We start from the raw sequence: 23,217 nt of genomic DNA on the forward strand, positions 1-23,217 counted from the left end.
CTTGGGAATTGTGTAAGAAAATAGGAGAAAATTCTACTTTCTAGGAGCCAACTTCCTCCAAGTTTGTGCAAGGAAATTGGAGCGAGTTGGGGCCTCGAATTAGCCAATCGTTGGCCAGACCAAGACAATCAGCAAGAGAACATGCTTATAGTGCAGGGTGTGCTTCAGATCTGAAGCAAGTCATTGTAATAGTTTCTCATTCTCATTTGATTAATGAAAAGCAGTAGAGGGGTTTCTCTGAGTTGGGTTCCCCCATAAACCATTGTGTTCTTGTGGTGTTTTCATGGTTGTGTGTCATCGCATGTGTTTCTAAATTGTGATTTCCATTCTGCATAATAATAGAGGAAATTTGTAATCTCTTGTTTTAAGTTTGAATACATCAGTAGTAGAAAATTTCTATTAATTTCTACATGGTATCAGAGCAAAAATCACACTATAAACCAATCTATAGAGCCTCTCCTTCAGAGATTTCAATTTGCAGATTCAGTGAAGCAATTTTTTCTTCTGTGTAGGGAAATATTTTTCAACAAATTGAGATTGGAGTATGCCCTTGAGGGAACCTCTACTTTCTTAGCATGGAAGGACAAGATGGAAGAAGTTATCTATGATAATTGTGTGTTGGAGTGCACCAAAACTGACATTCCACAACCAAGGACATTTGATGCACAAGAACTTGCACTGTGGAAGAAGGATACCACAAAATCCAAGAGGATCATCCTAGAGGGTGATGGAGACGACATAGTCTCAAATTTACATGGCAAGGAGACTCCCTTTTTTGTGTGCAAGACCCTCACTGAGCTATTCAAAAATAGTAGTGATGCCAGGAAATTGGCATTGAGGGACAATTTTAGAAACATCAGCATGCACAAAGGAGAAACCATTCCACATTACTTCTCTAGGTTCACTCAATGTCAATATGAGATTGGAGAAGTTGGATAAAATATTCCCTCTTCAGAACTAGTGAACCTAGCTCTCCTAGGCCTTCCAAAATCCTAGCACAACTACCAAGACTCTATAAATGGAAGTGACAAATTGCCAAATTGGGAGATATTGTGGTATGATATGGTGCAGGAAGAAATTCGACGGAATACTAGAGATGGAGTAACATGCAAGTCTGAGGGGGGAAGTATTTTTTCCTTGTTTGAGAAGGGTAAGAACGCCCAAAGTAAACTAGATTCCAGCTATAACAATGGAAAGAATAAAGATATGATCAAGATAAAATGTTTTCACTGTCATGAATATGGGCACTATGCAACAAAGTGTCTGCACAAAAAGTCTAACATGAAGCCTTCAGGACAAGCAGAAGGTGAAGCACTTGCCTCACAGTTTGAATTAGACTTCACCCTGATCGCATGCATGGCGAGCACTGTGATGGGGAGTGTGCGGTATCTAGATTAAGGTGTCTCGTTCCATATGACAGGATGCAAAGAATTCTTCAATAGCCTAGAGGAGAAGGAACTCTATATGCACATAGAACTTAGCAATGATGGGCAGTATAGTACCAAAGGAATTGGAACCATAACCTTTAAGAGGGAGTCAAGCTCCCACCTTCATCTGAAATATGTCATGTATGTACCTAGGTTGAAGAAAAACCTCATCTTTGTAGTTGTATTGGAGGATTGTGGCTATGATGTCGTTTTCAGTAAGGGGAAAGTCATTCTGAGACATGTAGTTACTAAGCAAGTGAAACAGATTGGAGTTAGAGTGAAGAATCTATATAAACTTAAGGTGGAAACTTGTGTTGCATTGAGTATCAAGGAAAAAAGTGTGCAGAGTCAGGATGTTGGAGAACTCTTGCACAAGCGCATGGGACACTTACACCATGGGGCCTTGAAGATCATGCATCAGATTACCACCAGTCTCCCGAAATGTACCCTTGACTAGCATGATGTTTGTAAGGGGTGCACATTGGGGAAATATGTCAAATCCACTTTCCAAGGCCAACATAGCAAAGCTGGAGCAATCTTGGAGTGAGCCCACTCTGATGTATGTGGACCATTTTCGACAACCTCTACAACAAAACATAAGTATTATGTAATTTATGTTGATGACTTTTCATGAAAATGTTGGATCTCCTTCATGCTGAAGAAGGATGAAGTTTTCTCAAAATTTGTTGAATTCAAAGCATTGGTTGAAAAGGAGATTGGTCAGAAATTGAAAACCTTGAGAAGTGATAACGAAGGAGAACTTTTTTCTAACACCTTCAAGGGCTTTTGTGCTAAAAGGGTATTAGAAGAGAACTCATAACACCCCATAACCCTCAGCAAAATGAGGTGGCTGAGAGGAAGAAAAAAAGCATAGTGGGAGCAACAAGAGCCATGTTGCATGATCAAGGGTTGCCATTGAATCTATGGGAAAAATCATGCAACACCATAGTTTATTTGCAAAATTGTAGCCCTCATAAATACTTGCATGATCACACATGAAGAAGCTTTCTCTAAGAGGAAGTCGAATGTAGCTCATTTCAGAATTGTTTGGAGCTATTGCGATCAATCACCACATGCACAACTCTAATTCTAGCCTATAACTCGAATTTACTTTGTAAACTAGTAAACAAGGTCATGTCACACAAGTTAACTGCAATCCAAGTCATCTTGTTGATGTGGAAAATCAAATTCCTAAATTTGACTAAGGCACAAGTCAAATTTATTCTTTCTTGCTACAATTTGTAACATGAATCAACATCACAGTGAAAGAAGTTTTGATGTAGGTGACTAAAATTTTAATGCTACAACCATATAAACAAATGTTCCTCAAGCAAGCTAAGAAGGATAATAAATTATCACCAAAGTATTATGGTCCTTACAAAGTGTTGCAAAAGATTGGTACTATGAAATACAAATTAAAACTACTTGTGTCTTCCAAAGTACACCTAGTTTTCCATGTTTCATGCTTAAAGAAGGTTATCGGTGACAAGCTCGCAATTCAAACAGTATTGCCAAAACTTGACAAAGAAGGAAAAATCATATTGGAGCCTGAAACAATCATGGAAACAAAAACCCGACATTTACGAAATCGATCAATTTCAGAGTATCTCATTAAGTGGAAGAACTTACTTGCTGAATATTCCACATGGGAGGATGAGAATGTTATACAGAAGCATTCATAACTACTACTCAAGCGTTGAGGACAACACTTTTTGAAGGAGAGGGGCATGTTAGGTACCTATAATCTTAATATAGCCCCCTTATTGTCATTATTAGTGTAAAAACACTATTGTTATTGTTGTACCCTTATATTATTATTGTTATGTAGGCTCTGATTATATTGTGACCCGAATTGTATCATCCAAGGAGGTCTTGCCATTTGTATCATCCAAGAATTGTTCATTTATATGATGTAAAGGGGATTGCCTCCTTGAAGAGGCTAATTCTCAAGTTGTTGATCTATCTTTTCTTCTGTTTTGTGATTTGGTTGCATAACAATCTCTAATGATCTCCCCATTGGGTTTTTTGATGGAGTTGCTCAAGGAAACAAATGTAGAGGGGAGGAGGATGATTAAATTGACCGGAACACAAAAGTTGAACTTCAAAATTGGACTAAGATCAAACACAAAAGTTGAACTTCAAAATTAGACTAGGATCAAACACAAAAATTGAACTTATAGTTGTTTGGGCACTTATCTGGGAATAATTCTATTTATAGTATTTATAAAATAATAATTATTATATTTTCATGTTGTAATTAGTTTATTTATATTATTTATGAAATAATTATATCGGATGCCAACAGATATTTGAAATCAAGTTACGAATTCTTCAAAAGTTCTAATTCTAATTAAATAAAAAAATACATAATTCTGAATCGTACTTTACTATTTTCAAATAAAAATGGTATAATGTGTTTGATTTAAAAATTATGAAGTTAAAAAGAACTTTCACTAAATGCTATTGCGTGGTAGTTACGCACAGCGATATTGAGAATCACATCATCTATCATCCATCTTCTCTTCAAACGCGTGACGCTTTCCTTTCGGGGAAGGTAAAGTAGCAGGCATTTTATATCCACCCATTGCGTTCCCTGCGCTTTTACCCTTCTTCTAGCTCGGTGCCTGCTCATCTTCGTATCCTTTCACCTCTATCCGTCCAGATTCCAGTTTCAATGGCAGATGATGCTTGTGCTGCTGCTTCCTCCTCCTCCCTGGCGGGTTCTGCATCGGTTTCTTATTCTCAGTACTACGATGTGTTCATCAGCCATCGTGGGCCTGATCTTAAGGAAACCTTTGCAATTCCTCTCTACCGTAGCCTTACTTCACCTGGATTACAGGTCTTTCTTGACAAACCCAAAATGCAGGTTGGACAAGAAATACCTGCCCAGATCGAAGCAGCTATTCAAGTGGCGTCTGTTCATATTGCAATTTTCTCTCCCGGCTATGCGGACTCCAAATGGTGCCTCGATGAACTCATTTCAATGGTAAATTCGGGAAAAACCATTATTACTGTATTTCACAAAGTTAAGCCTGAGCATCTCCGGTGGACCGGGTGGACGGGCACAGATAGAGATGGACCGTACGCTAAAGCTCTGCACAAACACGAAGAGAAGCAACGACACGGCATTGAAACAATTCAACGATGGAGAAAGGCTCTTTCTGATGTTGCCAATATAAGCGGTTTGGAGCTGGAGGCCTTTAAGGGGTGAGTATCTGCCATTGTTCCCATCAATGTTCTAGGTTTTTAATTTTTTTGGGGTTGATTGATTTAGGTAAATATATGACAACTCGGGTAGGCTTTTCTCATTATACTTTTACTCCCTGAACGACTGTTCAGGGACGAATACGAACTCTTGGATAAATTGGTGCAAAAAGTGCTGAAAATAGCTCCACCACAGTTGGATGTGGCAAAATATCCAACTGGGTTGAGGGAAAAATTAGAAGCATTTGAAAGGACGGTGCTATTGCAGCAACAGTGTGAACACCGCTCGGAAGCCAAGGTTGTGGGGATTGTGGGCTTAGGCGGGGTTGGGAAAACGACCCTGGCAAAATATTTCTTCAACAGTAGGAGATCAAACTACGATGGATCCTCCTTTTTATTTGATGTGAGGGAAACTGCAACCAGAGGCAATCTGAACTCTCTGCAGTGCAAGCTAATTAGTGATTTGAAAAGTCGAGATATCAAAATTCGCAGGGTTGAAGAAGGTATTGAGATACTGAAGAAAAACCTCTCATCTTTTCACACTCTCTTAGTATTAGATGATGTGGATCATGTCGATCAGCTGGATGCCTTCTTGCCAATTAAGGATGTCCTTGACCCCAGTAGTTTGATTTTGGTTACAACTCGTGACAAGGGTGTGCTTAGAAGTGCAAGCATTGTTGAATCATCAATTTATCACCTGAGCGGCCTCAATAGACCACACTCCCAACATATTTTCTGCTCTTATGCCTTTTCTCAGTCATATCCGCCAGTAGGATTTGAAAATTTGATGAACGGGTTTTTAGAGGCCTGTGATGGATTGCCATTATCCTTGAAAGTATTTGGGGCTCTTCTATGTGGAGAAAGTGAGAAATCTTACTGGGAAGAGGTATTAAATGGACTTAACCAACTGCCTGCTGACATCCAAAGGATACTGAGAATCAGTTATGACTCCCTAAATGGAGAAGAGCAACAAATATTTTTAGATATTGCTTGTTTTTCCACAGGAGAGGATAGGGACATGTGGATAAGAGTATGGGGTGGTCTGGTGGGATTTAAGAATTTACAGAACAAGTGCCTCGTGGAGGTGGATGATGCAAATAAAAATATAATGCATGATCACCTAAGGGACCTGGGAAGATATATTGCTGACACTCTAATGGCGCGTCGTCTTTGGCGGCCGGTTAAAAACCTTCCTGATCTGTTGGAGCAGTTATCCCCTGCCAGTGTTTCAATCATCCCAACCTTTGAAAGTGTCAACAGTTTTCAAGATTTTATATTCAAAGTAATGTTCCACATACTCTGTTGCAATTGCTTAATGCTTTCAAAGCACAAACAGACAGAAGTGCGCGGAATTAGGATGGCTACCCAGTCCATCCAAAGAAATACTTGGGGCGAGCAATTGTTGACATTGAATGGAAGTTCCAGTGATGAGGTATTGGAAATCAAGAGATTGCAACTTCTTGAAGCTGAAGGCGATTTTGTTGAAAGCATATGGGCTTGGGTCCGGTTACCAAAGCTCCTATGGCTCCGCTGGAATAAGTGTCCCTGCTCTTCACTGCCTTCTTCGATTCCAATGCACCATTTAAGAGTTTTAGAAGTGTCTGGGAGAAATTTGGAAAGATTGTGGCAATGCGAATCTCAGGTAGGTCGATCTGGATGCATTGTAGGTGATAATCTCTTTTAGTGTAGCTTTTTATATTTGTTTTGATTCATACGTAAATATTGCAGGTACCTCTGCAGTTGCGAGAGTTGAATATTGCTGCGCCACTTCTAGAGTTTCCAAAGTCATTAGGGCAGTTGAAGCACCTTGAAAAGATCGAAGCTGGATATTCTTATGCTGCGGGGGTGCCTCTAGCATCGTTACCAGAAGAATTTTGTGATCTTTGCTCCTTGAAATATCTAACATTAAAAGCGTACAACAACTTGCAGGTTCTTCCAAGCTCCTTCGGTAGGTTAACAAATCTCCAAGAGATAGTTCTGGTTCAGTGTAAAAGTTTGAAGATGCTTCCAGATTCTTTTGGGGGTTTAACAAATTTGCAAAGCATCCGTTTAATTGGGTTTGATAGTTTGAAGAAGCTTCCAGATTCGTTGGAGAATTTAACAAATCTCCAAAGCATCCATATATATGGGAAAAGTTTAGAGATTCTTCCATATTCCTTGGGGAATTTGAAAAATCTCCAACACATTTTTGTTCGGTCCGCATGTTTAAAGATCCTTCCAAATTCTTTCGGGAATTTAACAAATCTTCGAGACATTGATTTTTCTGAGTGTGAACTTTTAAAAATGCTTCCAAACTCATTGGAGAATTTGAAAAATCTCCAATACATTAAGTTAGCTGGGTGTGAAAATTTGAAGAAGCTTCCAGATTCTTTGGGGAGTTTGACAAATCTGAAAAGCATAGATTTGAAGGCGTGCGAAAGTTTGGATATGCTTCCAGATTCCTTAGGAAATTTGTCAAATCTCCAGCGGATCGATCTATCTAGGTGTCAGAATTTGAATCGGCTTCCAGATTCCTTAGGGGATTTGCCAAATTTGCAAGGCATCAATCTGAGTTGGTGTGAAAGTTTAGAATTGCTACCTGAATCTTTCGGGAATCTGACAAATCTAGAAAGCATCGATCTGTCTGGGTGTGAAAGTTTGGAAATGCTTCCAAATTCTCTGGGGAATTTGACAAATCTAGAAAGCATCGTTCTGTATCGGTGTGAAAGTTTGGAAATGCTTCCAAATTCTGTGGGGCATTTAACAAATCTAAAAAGCATCGATTTGACTGAGTGTCGAAGTCTGAAAATGCTTCCAAATTCCTTCGGCAATCTATTGCAACTGAAACATTTGCATTTGAGGGGATGCTGCAGTTTGACCATCTTCAGCGAAACACTTGGAAACATAATCATGCTTGAATGCTTAGATCTCTCACGTTGTTTCCAGATGGAATTACTGCCTCCCCAAGTTGGCAATCAACAATCCCTGAAAAAATTAAATTTGGTGGGTACAAACCTCAAAGAGTTGCCGAGTGATGTTTTATGCTTCAGAAATTTGGAATTCCTGAGATTAGGAGGGCCTTTGTTGGAAGTACCTCCACTTTCGCTCGGTTATCTAACGAGTTTGAAGGAATTGTGGCTTCGGAAATGCGAGAATCTTCAATGTTTGCCTGATTCAATTGGCCTGTTGACTCAATTGACTGTGTTGAACATATCGAGATGTGGAATACAGTACCTACCACCAACTGTCATGAAGATGAACAATCTGAAAGTTTTAACAGTATGCAGGTGTCCTTTAATTGAACTGCCATTTAAAAGGACAGAAGGAGATGAAGAAGAGCTATTAAGCATGGTTCAACTCAACGAGTTAAAGCTTTACCACACAGATATATCACAGGTAATATTTCCTGCAGGTATTTGCCGCAACCTTAAACATCTCAAAATCTACCGTTGTAGAAATCTGGTGGAGGTTGGAGCATTTCCAACAGCACTAATAACTCTGCATTTAAGGTATTGTGGTGCATTGACCAAAATAGAAGGGCTTTCTGGCCTTGCACAACTTCAAAGGATGGACATCACAGGGTCGACTCGTATAAAAAAGGAGGAGCTTCCAGGTCCTGAAACTTTGATATCTTTGAAGAAACCAATAAAGACAGATGATTTTTCCTTCAACGTGGAGGACTACATAGCATCTTTGAAGGAGGATGAGGAGGATGTTCAATGGAATCTCTTTTGTGGCAGATATTGAATTTCTATATTAAAAATGAGAATTATGTGCAAGCCTGGCTATAGTGGTCAGTGCAAGTTCTCCAAGTGAGGCTCTTGGAGAGGGAGACTTGTTGATTATTAAAATGTCTTTTAACTTTGGATATTTGGTTTTGATGGTTTGTAATGATTGTTTTTACCCTAATGGGTTTGACAATTGAAATATGATAAAGTTTTTAAATTTTTTAATCAACTCAAAAAAAATTCTAAAATAAAAATTAACTTTTTTTATATTGCATTACAATTTTCTATCTTTAAATAAAAAATTTCAATTTTATCTCTGTTAACCCAATTTTAAAATACAAAATTCAAAATATCAACTATAAATACATTTTTATTTATATTTCATGAGACCATGCTTATCATCAATAGACTTCTGAACTTTGCTCAAAAGACCACAAACGGTTGATACTTTCACTGATTGACTTATAATCCAGATGCCTTTTACTAAACGTAATTTTGTTGCCATCCAAAAGAGTTTCCAACCCAGACATTTGGATAATCAATCCATTGAACCATGCCTTTCTAAAGTTGTGCTGCATGCGGATAATGGATAACAGTAGGAAATATATTTTTGGCCAACGATATTAGGTTTTTATCTATTTCCTTTAGTTGTGGTGTATATAGATAATGCATCACCATACATTTTTATTTTCAACTTTTATAAGTAAAATAAAGAAATTAGGTTTTTATCTATTTTTTTTCATCATTTTTAGATCATAGACTTATTCTTTAAGATTAATTATAATATAATTGGAATATTTTCTTCATATTTTGTTGTTATAAATTTTAAATAATTATTTGATTTTTCATCATTTTTTATTCATCATTCTTAGATCATAGTCATCATTTTATAGTCATCATTCTTACATCATAGGCTTATTTTTAAAGATTAATTATAATATAATCGTAATGTTTTCTTGGTATTTTGAAGTTGTAAATTTTAATCACTTATTTGATTTTCTATTTTAAAATATAGTAAATAAATGTTTAAGGTAATGTGAAATATTTTTTATGTTAGGAAAAAATGAATTATTTGAAAGAAATATTATTTTTTCATAATTCATTATAATATTTATTTTAATTTTAGGTTTTAATTCCATATAGAAATTATCTGCGTATGAATTCTAAAACACGTAAGATAAAAAATGTGAGAGCATAACACATATACACAAAGATTTTCTCCTGGATCCCAAAACCAGGAATATGAGCTTGATTTTTCATTATGTTCATTTCAATGTTATAATACATATTTATACATGCCGAAGCATCTAATACCATGGACCGAAAACTATCGCGTCCAAAACCATGGACTGAAAACCATCACGTCCAAAAGCATGTGCGAAAATCATGCACAAAACCATAGGTGGGTCAGCGCAACCTAACATACGTTCCAAAACCAAAATTTTCCGAGACACTACCCTGGACCCCATAAAGTGGGGTTACCTGCACCCCTCAAACCCCCTATGACCTCCTCACTACGCAATTGGCGCAACGGAGGGAGGGCTCCGCTCCCCTTCTAACCCCCCGGTTAACCACTTGGGCTAGTCGTGGAAAGAATATAACACAACCCAAAATTCTCCCACTTGTTGTTTTCTTTCCACAGGGGGCCACAAGAGAGCTGAGTCATTTATCCATCCTTGCGACGCCCATTGTTTCTCTACACCAAGAGAACTTCTCAGAGCTCACAGATTTTTTCAATGCATCTGCAGTATTCTTCAAAGTGTCCACCTTTACCAGCAACACCTTTTTGTCTTCTATCATATCCCTCACAAAGTGATACTAAACATTAATGTGCTTTGTCTTTGAATGATATGCAGGTTTATTTGCCAAGAAAATTGCACTTTGGCTGTCACAGTCTATCCTTATAGCTCCCTGTACTAACCCCATACTTGAACACAATCTCTGCAACCAAATTGCTTCCTTGCTTGCATGAGTGGCTGCCATGTATTCTGCCTCTGTAGTTGATAGTGCCACTATAGATTGTTTCTTACTCATCCAACTGACTGCACCTCCAAATAGATGAAACACATACCCACTTGTTGATCTTCTCTGATCTAGATCTCCAGCCCAGTTTGCATCAACAAAGCCACGAATATCCAACACTCTGTCCAATCCTGGTCTTCCTTGGTAGTACACACCATAAGCACTAGTGCCACGCAAACACCTGAAAACCCGCTTCACTGCTGTCCAATGATTTTTTCCTGGTTTTGACATAAACCTACTCAGTACTCCCACTACATGTGCAATGTCTAGTCTAGTACAGACCATTGCATACATCAGGCTACCGACTGCACTTGCATATGGAACACGGGCATGTTCTCTTCCTCTTCTTGTGTCTTGGGACACTGTTCAATAGATAACTTTACACCTACAGGAATAGGAACCTTCACCGATTTACTATCTTGCATATTAAATCTCTACAATATTGTTTCGATATACTTCCTCTAGTTTAACCAGAGCTTCCTCTTTGCCCAATCTCTTTTAATTTCTATGTCCAAAATATAGTTTGCAGCACCAACATCTTTCATGTCGAATTTGGAGGACAATTGGGTCTTCAAATATTGGATAATTTCTTTGTCATTTCCAACTAGCAACATGTCATCCACATACAAGACCAAATAAATAACACAGTCACCAATTAATTTAAATACACACAGTGATCTGCTTTGCTTCTGGTGAAGCCAAGTCCCCGTATAAATGTATCAAATTTCTGATACTACATCCTTGGTGATTGTTTTAACCCATACAGGGACTTCTTTAACTTGCATACCAGTTCTTTCTTACCCTTCACCGCAATGCCTTCAGGTTACTTCATGTAGATTTCCTCTTCCAAATCCCCGTGAAGAAATGTTGTTTTCACATCCATCTGTTCTACCTCAAAATCAAAAGCAATAACAACAAATAAAAGTAATCTAATAGAAGTTACCTTGGCAAAAGGAGAAAAAATATCACCAAAATGAATTCCCAGCATCTGGAAATAACCTTTTGCTACCAACCGAGCTTTGTATTTCTCCACCTTTCCTTCTGCATTTGTCTTCTTCTTTAACAACCATTTGCTGCCAATGGGTTTCTTTCCAGTTGGCAACTCCACCAGATCCCAAGCCTTATTTTTGTGCAAAGATGCCATTTCATCAACGATGGTCTCTTTCCAGAGTTTTCCATCCTCTGAATCCACTGCTTCCTTCACAGTTCTGGGATCATCATCAGTAATAGATAAAGCAAAATTTGAACAGAAAGCAGATGGACTATACCTTTCTGGCTACCTTCTTTCTTGAACTGATTTTCTCACACCTGGAGTTTGTGGGTCTTCATCTTCTGATTCTTCCTCTGCTGTAGAGTCTGATTCTTCCTCCTTTAGCTCAAACTCTATCTTCTTAGGTTCCTTTGATTGGACTTCATGTTTAATAACATCTTTTGCCTCTCTGAACACCACATCTTGGTTGTACACAACCTTCCTTGTTACTGGGTTCCAAATCTTATAACCCTTTAAACCATCCTTATACCCAATAAAGATAAACTTTTTAGATTTACCATCCAACTTGGTTCGTTTCTCTTTTGGAACATGTACATATGCATCACATCCACATACCCTCAGATGTGAAAGAGAGGGTTTCTTACCAGTGCATCCCTCTTGTGGAGTTTTATCCTCCAACGTTAATGAAGGTGATCTGTTGACCAGGTAACATGCTATCTCCACCACCTCTGCCTAGAATTCTTGTCATAACCCGGCACCACTGTGCATGCTTCTTACCCTTTCCATCAACGTCTTGTTCATTCTTTCTGAAACTCCATTTTGCTGAGGTGTATATGGAGTAGTCTTCTGTCGTGATATACCATACTTCTTACAGAATTCTTCAAATTCCTTACTGCAAAACTCTTCACCGTTATCTGTCCTCAGCTCCTTTATCTTCTTCTCTGTCTGGTTTTCCACCAGAGCCTTGAATTCTTTAAACCTGTCAAAGAAATCAGATTTCTTCTTAAGGAAATATATCCATGTATTCCTTAAGAAGTTATCTATAAATGATACATAGTACACATACTTACCCAGTGATGGAATCTTCACAGGTTCAAACACATTGCTATGCACAAGCTCTAATATATGTAGTACACATACTTACCCAGTGATGGAATCTTCACAGGTTCAAACACATTGCTATGCACAAGCTCTAATATATGTTTCACCCTCTTACCACCAGAGGGGAAACTCGCCCGATTTTGCTTCCCATATACACAATTTTCACATAAATCAAATATTCAGAGAGATATTACTCATACCTTCTACCATACCTTTACCATGAAGTATTCAAAGGCCCTTCTCTCCAATATGTCCAAGCCTTTGATGCCACAACATGGTCTTCTCTCTAGAGACCACTAGATTTTCTACTCCACTTTCAGGAACCACAAAACTGTTGCACCCATCAACAACAGTGCTACCTTGTAGCTTGTACAAAGTTCCAATCTGAACTCCCCACATCAATACCAGTGCTCCCCGAACCATCTTGCAGGTATCCTTTTCGAACACTGTTTTTACACCTGCATCATCCAACTTGCTTATAGAAATCAGATTTCTGGCCAATGTAGGAATATGTAGAACACCCAGAAGTGTTCTAACCCTTTCACCTTGCAACTTCAACTTTAATTTTCCACGACCAACGATTCTAGCCTTCCAATCATCCCCTAAGAATACATCACCACCATCGTATTTCTCATACTCGCAGAACCACTCTCTATAGGGAGTGAAGTGAAAGGATGCACCTGAGTCAATCAACCATGCCTCATGATCTACATGTGTACTTGAAGAAGCCAAGTACACATCCCCACTTTCATCTGAGGTGGTTTTCGCCTCTGCAGAAGGAGTATCATCAAATCCCTTTTCTTTATCAGGAGATTTATATTTACAGTCCCTTTTGTAGTGCCCTTCATTTCCGCATTTTCAGCACACCAGCTTTACAGGTTTTCCTGGAGATTTAGATCTCCCTCTAGATTTTGATCTCCCACTCGACGACTTATTTTTGTTTCTATTCTAGGACCGTCCTCGTACAGACAAGGCATCACCATTCTGGCTCTCCATATTTTCCCATCTCATCTCCTCCGTCAGCAAGGATGAGACTATTTCATCAAACTGCAAGGCAGTTGCATTGCTACCTATTGTAATAACCAGACTATCCCATGAATCTGGTAAAGAACACAACAAATTGATGCACTTATCTTCATCTGAAATTTTATTATCAACAGATGCTAACTGACTTACCACAGTATTAAATGCGTTCAGATGCTCTGTCACCAAGTCTCCATCTTTCATCCTTAGGTTATACAACTTTTACCACAGGAACAGTTTATTCACCAGAGACTTAGATTGGTACAAAGTCCCTAACTTGTCCCACAAAGCCTTTGCCATAGCTTCCCCTGATACATTCAACAATATTGAATCTGAGACACACAATCGTATTGTGCTCTTTTCCTTCCAATCCAACTTCTTCCATTCTTCATCGGACACTCCTGTTGGTTTAGTACCCAGATCTACCGTGATCCACTGATCTTTATCCACCAATAGATTCTCCATCTTGAGTTTCCACAACTCAAAAATCTGACCATTAAATTTCTCGATCTCTATCTTTCCACTGCTTGCCATATTCTTTCACCACCAGAATCGATCTCACAGATCTCCTACTGAACAGAGTCTACCATAGGCCCGAGTGAAACCCCTCAATAAAAATGGCGTCCCCTTGAAGCCAAAACAACTCTGATACCAAATGTAGGTTTTAACCCCATACAAAAATTACCTGCATATGAATTCTAAAACACATAAAATAAAAAATGCGAGAGCATAACACATATACACAGAGATTTTCCCCTAGATCCCGAAACCAAGACTACCATCTTGATTTTTCATTATGTTCCTTTCAATGTTATAATTCATATTTTTACATGCTAAAGCATCCAATACCATGGGCCGAAAACCATCGCGTCCAAAACCATGGACCGAAAACCATCGCGTCCAAAACCATGGACCGAAAACCATCGCGTCCAAAAACATGTGCAAAAATCATGCACAAAACCATAGGTGGATCTGCCCAACCTAACATAGGTTCCAAAAACAAACCTCAGACCCCATAGAGTGGGGTTACTTGCACCCCTCAAACCCCCTGTGACCCCCTCGCTATGCAATCGAAGCGACGAAGGGGGGGGCTTCACCCCCACTCTAACCCCCAAGTTAACTACGTGGGATAGTTGTGGAAAGAATATAACACAACCCAACACATTTTATAGTCATCATTCTTACAACATAGACTTATTCTTTAAAATTAATTATAATATAGTCGTAATGTTTTCTTGGTATTTTGATGTTGTAAATTTTAAATAATTATTTGATTTTTCATTTTAAAATATTAGTAAATAAATATTTAATGTAGTGTGAAATATTTTTTATCTTAGAAAAAAATGAATTATTTGGAAGAAATATTATTTTTTCATAATTCATCATAATATTTATTCTAATTCTTATTCATATACCATTTTTCTTAGTAATTATAAAATTATATATATATATATATATATATTCCATTTGTTAAACTTTTTTTTAATACTTTTTCTAACCCTCCTTATCCAATCTATAAAAGAGTTTATGGTTACATATTGCTATGCAAATATTCTTTTCCACAAACATTTCCTTGTAATAAGATTCTAAACCTGGAGATTTTTTCAAAAGATGAATATGTTTAAGTCTCTCCTCTCCTCCTTATCTTTTGGATTCACAATGGATTTCTATTTAGCTAATTTGAGGATCACCTTTGTCATTCTTTCTTCTCAAAATAAAATAAAATTAATAGAATACTTTTTTATTTTTCCAACAATCATTTTGGATAAAAGTAAGAGAATATCACTACATTGAAATTGCTTCTATAACAAATTGGCAAGTATCAATTTGCCTCCTTTTGAAAGGTGCACCTATTGTTGCATTGAAAGTGAGGATTATATTTTTAATCTTACTCAATTGCCAAACTTAACATCATTTTCCATAATCATTAGACTTGAGGATGATTCCCAAATATTTAAGTCCATTTAGCAGCTCAAAATATATAAAAAGATATAAAATATTTAAAATTTGTTCAACCTTTTCCCTCAACTCATTAAAAACAAATTGCAAACTTCTAACAATTAATCTCCATACCAAAAGCATTATAATATAAATTTAAAATTACCATCAATTTTCTTCCTTCTACTTCAAATTTATTTAAAAATAACATAACATCATCAATAAAAGTGAGAGTGTATAATAGATCTCCCTATCTTTATACCTTGAATACATCTCAATCTTCTAGCCTCTAAGGTCGATCTACTTAAACCCTTCAGAACAAATAAAAATAAATATGGAGATTATCGACAACCTTGTCTCAATCTCGTGGAAGGCTCGAAGAAAGCTAAAACTACCCCACTAATAAGAATAACAAATGAAACTAAAAAGATAGAATCCATGATCCAATTTACAATTTGAAGATTAAACCCTACAAGAATCAAAATGGCTTTCAAATATAACCAACTTGTTTTGTCATTAGCTTTGGAAAAATCTAATCTTATAACCATATGAAGCATTTTTCTAATTCTTATAGTGTGAAGTTCCTCTTATACAACCCTAATTGTCTCATGTACTTGTCAACCCTTTAAAAAATCAAATTGTTTTAGAGATATGGCATTTGATAGAGCCCTTTTTATTCCCATTACTAACACCTTACTAATTATAAATTATAAACACAATTACATGATGATATAGGACTATAATCATCAAATGGAATAGGTTTATCAAATTTTGGAATAAGAGCTATGAAAGTTGAGTTATAAGAACCCAACACCTCATTCAAATTTTAACTTTTATTACTCTTAAGAGGTCCTCGCCCACCCAATCAAAGTAATTTTCAATACCCGAGGCCAAACGTACACATGCATTAACATAAGAAGAAAAATTTCCTCATACAATTTGTTATAATTTAAAAACTCACTAAAGAAATTCAACCATAGCATGTGCAAACTTTATTGAATCAATGGATAATGCTCTCAATCCTTCTTACATATATAGAGCATACGCACAATCCTCTTAACTACACAATACATTCATTAGCTATTGAAGATTGAAACCAATAGAGAGAAATGAATTTTCTCTATTATGAATTTCATATTTATGCTTGAGGCCATATTATTTGGTTCCAAAGACTCTTCATTTTCATGGGTAATTCAAATATTCTTACAATTAATAAATTGGTAATAATTGACACATTAACTTCCCAATATAAAACAATTAAAAATATTTAATATTAAAAATCAAATTGGAAAAATAAATATGTTAAAGAAGGGTTTTCCTTTTTAGTTGCACCCTATAATTAAATTATTTGGATCCCTTTAATCTAGCATTTTTTCATAGAATTTGGAGGGTGGATATAGGAAGATTTCCTCTACATTATATAAAAATTTGAAATTTGATTCCAAGTATTGGTTACATGCAAGTCAAAATATTGGACCCTTAAAGTATTGCTTGTTGTCTCTAAATTGAAGGCATCTTTGACACATTACTTAAACTCAATTACTTTTATTTAATTTGGAGTTAAGATAGATGAAGGTATTCTATTTAACAAATTCAAATTTCAAGTCTTAACTTTAAAATTTCATAATGTAGTAACAAAAATACTAAGCTTTTGTGAACACAAATAAAATATGGAAATATTCACATGATCATTCTAAACATGGGTATGGGGTAAAAATCCATATTTTCTTTGTGAAGGTATAATAAGATCTCCATAATATTATACAAATTTCAACATCTAATTCCAAGATATGAGAGTGCTCTAATCAAAATACTAGACCTTTCTTGTCATTGAATATGTGTGTGTGTCTGTTGTTGAATTTCCGCGATCATGGGTCTAGGTTAGAATCTTAGAATCTCTCACGCTACCAAACCAAGAATCTCAACAAGAACTACTTTGCACAGCAGTAAATCACATATGCACAATTATACACATTTTTTAACAAAATTGTACAATAACATACAACCTAATCTTCATTATATTAAACCAATCTGAATAATACAACAACCTATGGTATACAAGATACAATGACAATCTTCGCTGCAACTTCTATAGCGTATCTTGTCCTTTCGGTCCTTCTCTCTCTTACTACTCTCTAGTTGCCCCTTAGTCCTTCAAATGACAACACACATAGACTCTAGGAGGGTTGCCACCTAACACTGTTGCAAGTCACTTCTGCTGCATGTACACGGGCTGATCCAATCTGCTCTCTAGGCTGGCCAATCCTTGAGCTCCAGTATGCCAATCTAGCAGTCACTTTTATCCATCAAAGTGTTGCAAATTAAGTACGAAACTTCACCCAACCTTTAGCTCTCTTCGTCACTTCAAGATTGCTTGTATAGGGATACTTTGGGTTGCCAACACACTTCCCTCCACTAGACCAATGGAACCCAATTCAATCAATACAAGATTTGCTCCTATGAAGGCTCCCGATCACCATATCAAGCCTTCAACTTGGCTCCCATAGGCTGCAAATGAAATTGATCCAAAACCTATCCAAATCATGGATCCAACACCTACAAGAATGTTTTACTAGACACACCTTAGCTCACTTTTTTGAGGTTTAATTTATTTGTTGCAAGCTAGGCCTGGTTAGGGCACACCACAATCCTTTTACCAAACTTCTTCTCTGCCAAATTTTCTCCAAGGTGATGCAACTACCCTTCCTTGAGTGGATATGACCCTTAGCTGTGATATTGGTTTGTTCTAGCCTTCAGAAACCCCTTAGCCTCCCTTCAATTAGTTGGCGTATGTTACAACAAGGTCGTTTAAGCCTGCAACAACCTAGATAAGGGTATGCCCACCCTTCTTTGCCCTAAAAACGATCCCTTCTTGCGTTGACCCTCTAGCAAGGCTCCTTGAACCTCCTTCCAACAACTCGGTCACTTGAAATGGCCTCAAAACAACCCTTCAAACCATTGTTGGTATGCCTTCCTTGCTGCACCCTAGAACATAAGTATTTCTCCTTCTCCAACGAGCTTCTATCTTTTGATGTGTTGCGCAAATGGATGCTCTAAATGTCCTCCATCACCTTCTATATATACATGATAGAAGGGCTCCTCAAGACGTCCTCTATGTTCTTGTCCAACTGTCAAGAGGCTTATTTAACTTAAGTCGACCTTAACTCATATGGTGCAAACCCACTCCATAACTTAAAAAATTCATAACTCCATTTCTACAACTAGGAATCGAGTGATATTCGTTGCGTCGGATTTGTCTCAACGAAAACTATCATCCTCATCCATCACATGTCAAAATGTATCCATGGTTTTGGCCCAAACCATGATGGGTGAAAAACCCCAACCTTGGGTTCTAAGCCCACAAGTGAATGTTGTGGCACTTTTCCCTCTAAACCTTGAACCCTATGGTTTGGAGTACCTCCCAAGCTACTCAAAAATAAAAAACTTAGTGAGGGAGGTACTTCCAAGACTAGGAAGTAACTCATCATCATCATCACTACTCACAATACTCACCCAACTCTTGGCACTCACCACTGCAACAATCCCTGCAGCATGAACTACGCCTCTCTTGGAAGTGTCACTGTCGTTGGAAGCGTCCTTCTTCTTATTCTTCTACTATAATGTCTTCCACTCACTCCATGATTCATTCTTGGGCTACAAAGTCTCCCTCTGAATCAGAAAACTCCCGCTAGAACTCAACTCCCTCTGAGCCTCTGGAACCTGGGCCTTCTTCTCGAGAACCTCTACCTGCTCCTCTGAAAACTAAACCTGCAACTACTTCTTTGGAACATACACTTGCTCCACCTGCTTCTTCCCATGATCCATAGGCTTTTCCATTAGTCTATATAGACCATGCACTCTAACTTCAATCACACCCATCAGAGCTAGAGCATCTACGTCTGAGTCTCACCTTCCCATCCTGGAACAAGACCTGAAACCCTTTCTTCTCAATCATCGAGACAAAAATCACACTATATCTGAGTCCTAGTACAAATAATACATCCTGGATCCGCATCACTCATCTTGTCTCCATTCTCATTGACACAAATCCTGATCTTCAGATCTCCTTCTGACTCTTGTTGCCCAACACGATGTACAACGTCGAGTCCCATTGAGCTAGAGTGTCAAAAACCTCTTGTGACCTTGTCATATGTTCTGTCGCACCACTGTCCATGTACCATCCATCCTCATCGATAATACCCTGTGACAAATGAGAGATCATAATAAATTCCTCTTCCTCCAATGTCCTGACGAAACCATCTATCTCAGCAGAAGTGGCAACATCGGTGACCTGCTTTCTTTTCTTCTTCTCGTCATCTCCCTTCTTCTTCATCAAACATCTTGATGAAAAATGACCCATCTCGCCATAGTTGAAACACTTGACTTTACTCAAGTCCTTTTTCTTCTTACCCTTCATTTGTGCTGCAAGTGCCATATCATCCTATGAAGCCCTCTTCTTTAGATGAAGATTCTGATCTCGCAACTCTTCTTGAATGAAGTTGTCCCACAACCTATTCCAGTCTGGAAACTTCTCTCTGGAAACAATCCCTTTATTAAAGGGTTTCCATTCCTCGGTGAACCCTTTAAAGGAAATCCTCACCATATACAAATATGAAATAGTCACACTGACGACAGCAAGCTCATCTTTGACCCAAGACAATCTCGTCAGATACAAAGTCACACCTTCACCCTATATCATCTTGGTGGACTTCAACTAATCCTCTGATACCAATACCAATACCCATTTCCCATTCTTATTTTGGAACAAATTTTGAAGAGCCATCCACATCTCATGTGTAGTGTTATCCTTGGACAAATGAGGTATTAGGGAATCCTTCACACCGTCACGAATGATCAATCTCGCTCTCGTATCCAAATCCTCGTACACTTCCATATCCTTTGGTTCAGTTGGCTTCTTTGTGGCTTTCTCGGCAAACTCCTAGATCTTATTGACCTACAAGACCAACTTGATCATTTCCTTCCATGGACTATAGTTGGACAACCCCTCCAACCTATCCTCATACTGGATAATAGCCTGAAATTTTGACACTGTCACCTACAATGTGACCAAATCCCTCTTAAGTTGTACTTCATTGTGCACAAATTTGATTCACCGACTTCCAAAGTAGCTCAGACACACTCTGATACCATGTTGAAGTTCCACAATCTTCGGTCTAGGTTAGAATCATACAATCTATGATGCTACCAAACCAAGAATCTCAACAAGAACTACTTTGCCCAGTGGAAAAATATAACGAAATAAATCACATATGCAAAAGTATACACATTTTTTAACAAAATTGTACAATAATTTACAACCCAATCTTCATTATATTAAGCCAATATGAATAATAAAACAGTCTATGGTATACAGGATACAATGACAATCTTCACTGCAATTTCTATGTCATATCTTGTCCTTCTGGTCCTTTGTTCCTGTACTTCTCTCTAGCTGCCCCTTAGTCCTTCAAAGGACAACAAATAGAGACTCCAGGAGGGTTTCCACCTAACACTGCTTCCTGTACACGAGCTAATCCAAATTACTCTCTAGGATTGCCAATCCTTGAGCTACAATCCACCAATCTGGTAGTCACTTTTGTCCATCAAAGTGCTTCACATTAGGCACCAAACTTCACCCAATCTTCATCTCTCTTCGTCACTTCAAGATTGCTTGTCTAGGGATACTTTGGGTATCCAACACGCTGCCCTCCACTAGACCAATGGCACCCAATCAAATCACTACAAGATCTACTCTTATAAAGGTTCTTAATCACCAAATCAAGCCTTCAAATTGGCTCCCATAGGCTGCAAATGAAACCGATCCAAAACTGATCCAAATCATGGATCCAACACCTACAAGAATGTTTTACCAAGCATACCTTAGCTTACTATTTTGAGGTCTGATTTATTCGCTGCAAACTAGGCTTGGTTAGGGCGCACCACAGTCCCTTTACCTGTCTTCTTCTCCGCCTATATTTTCTCAAAGGTGATGTGACTTCCTTTCCTTTAGGGGATATGACCCTTAGTTGTGATGCTAGGATGTTCCAACCTTGACAAACCCCTTAGCGTCCCTTCAATTAGTTGCGGTATGCTACAACAAGGTTGTTTAAGCATATGACAGCCTAGATAAGGGTATGCACACCCTTCTTTGCCCTCAAAACAATCCTTCCTTGCCTCGACCCTCTAGAAAATCTCCTCAACCCTCCTTCCAGCAACTCGATCACCTGAAATGGCCTCAAAACAACCCTTCAAACCCTCACTGGTATGCCTTCCTTGCTGCGGCCTAGAACAGAAGTATTTCTCCTTCTCCAACGAGCTTCTATCTTGTGATGTGTTGCATAAATGGATGCTCTAAATGTCCTCCACTACCTTCTATATACACACAATATAAGGGCTCCTCAAAATGTCCTCTATGGGCTTGTCCAACTGTCAAGAGGCTTATTTAAATCAAGCCGACCTTAATTCATATGGTGCAAACCCACTCCACAACTTCATTTCTACAACTTAGAATCAGGCGATCTTAGTTGGGTCAGATTCGTCTCAATGAGAGCTATCATCATCATCCATCACATGTCAAATTGTGTGCATGGTTATGGCCCAAATAAGGATGGGTGAAAAACCCCAACCTTGGGTTCCAAGCCCACAAGTCACTCTTGTGGTGATTTTCCCTCCAAACCCCTAACTCTAGGGCTTGGAGTACCTCCCAAGATACCTAAAAATGAACATGTGTGTGTGTGTGTGTGGAAGTATGGACTTACAAAAACCCTAGGGATGCTCTTGTATTAAAATCCCTTGGGTTTTAAAATTGAGACCATATTTCTCAAAATTTAAGTGAATAAATTCACAGACTATTCATTCTCTACTAGTCACTACTAACATCCATAACACTTTTTAAGCAAAGTGTTTTCATGACATCAAATATTAGTCATTGATGTCAAGCAAAGTCAAGTCCATGGGGAGCTTGTTGAAGTGAGAGTGTTGATCATGTTGGTCGTTGTATTTAGTTATTTCAAGTTCAGGGGGAGTTTGATAAGTATGTTAATGTGTGTTGATTCCCTATTGTTAATGGTAGTCCTGGATGATTTCCTTAGCTCCAATAAGAAAACTATAGGGTCTATTAGATAGTCCTCTCAGAGACCTTTCCAATGGTATATGGAACTTGATCTAAATCTAAAGGAGTAAGGAGAAAAATGTTTTTGAAGTGAATGCATGCTGAACAATTAAAGGAGGATTCAAAGAATCCAAGCCATCCAGGGCACAAGAAGTTTGACAATTCGAAGAGAGATCTAGATATTTTAATCAATCTGAGCTCATCTCAAAAATGTGGGGTTGTATTATTTTTCCAGAATTAAATTCATCTGAATATCTCTAAAGGTATCCAAGTCTTCTATATTTCGGATGGAAGCTTAAATTGGTTAATGTGATGACTTGGGAGTAGAGCTCGTAAATTGGAGAGATAACAAAGGTATATTCAGGTATCCAGGTCTCCAGGCATGTTGCAATTTGGCCCCTTTCTAAAATAACTAGATACTCGATTTTCTCATTCAGATGTGGTGGATCCCAGTTGACATGGTAGTACAAATGGTAGTGATAAGGCAAACATTTATGAAATGTCACTCTAATGTGTGAACATGTGGCAGGCATATTTGAACTTTTGGATGGCCAAGTGGGACAATTTTGGGTGACATGTGGTAAGATGACATCACTGTGATGACAACATGATGTCAATAAGTTGTGGCAGATGATGTGGCATTGACATGGGCATGGTAAGAGATCCATGTGACAAGTTCTGGCTAGTTCTTGG

The 23,217-nt window shown here is 37.9% G+C and overlaps 1 protein-coding gene across 1 annotated transcript; it reads left to right on the top strand.

The window, feature by feature from the left end:
• The first annotated feature begins 3,968 nt into the window (after window positions 1-3,968).
• On the top strand, window positions 3,969-8,580 carry LOC149216461 (uncharacterized). Its single transcript, XM_089391206.1, has 3 exons — window positions 3,969-4,634; window positions 4,767-6,273; window positions 6,360-8,580. Exons 1-3 carry the CDS (start codon window positions 4,102-4,104, stop codon window positions 8,355-8,357), a joined length of 4,038 nt encoding a protein of 1,345 aa, XP_089247332.1. The 5' UTR covers window positions 3,969-4,101; the 3' UTR covers window positions 8,358-8,580.
• Window positions 8,581-23,217: the final 14,637 nt, after the last annotated feature.

Source organism: Pinus tabuliformis, chromosome 1_1, assembly GCF_031772625.1.
Source record: "Pinus tabuliformis cultivar Carrire ecotype Pingquan chromosome 1_1, CPIR1, whole genome shotgun sequence".
Classification (NCBI taxonomy): Eukaryota; Viridiplantae; Streptophyta; class Pinopsida; order Pinales; family Pinaceae; genus Pinus; species Pinus tabuliformis.

Bases quoted from the DNA above. Each gene is read 5' to 3' on its own strand.
- LOC149216461 (XM_089391206.1), top strand. From the start codon at position 4,102: ATGGCAGATGATGCTTGTGCTGCTGCTTCCTCCTCCTCCCTGGCGGGT. The intron at 4,635-4,766 runs GTGAGTATCTGC...ACGACTGTTCAG, and splicing joins GAGCTGGAGGCCTTTAAGGG to GGACGAATACGAACTCTTGG. The intron at 6,274-6,359 runs GTAGGTCGATCT...TAAATATTGCAG, and splicing joins TGTGGCAATGCGAATCTCAG to GTACCTCTGCAGTTGCGAGA.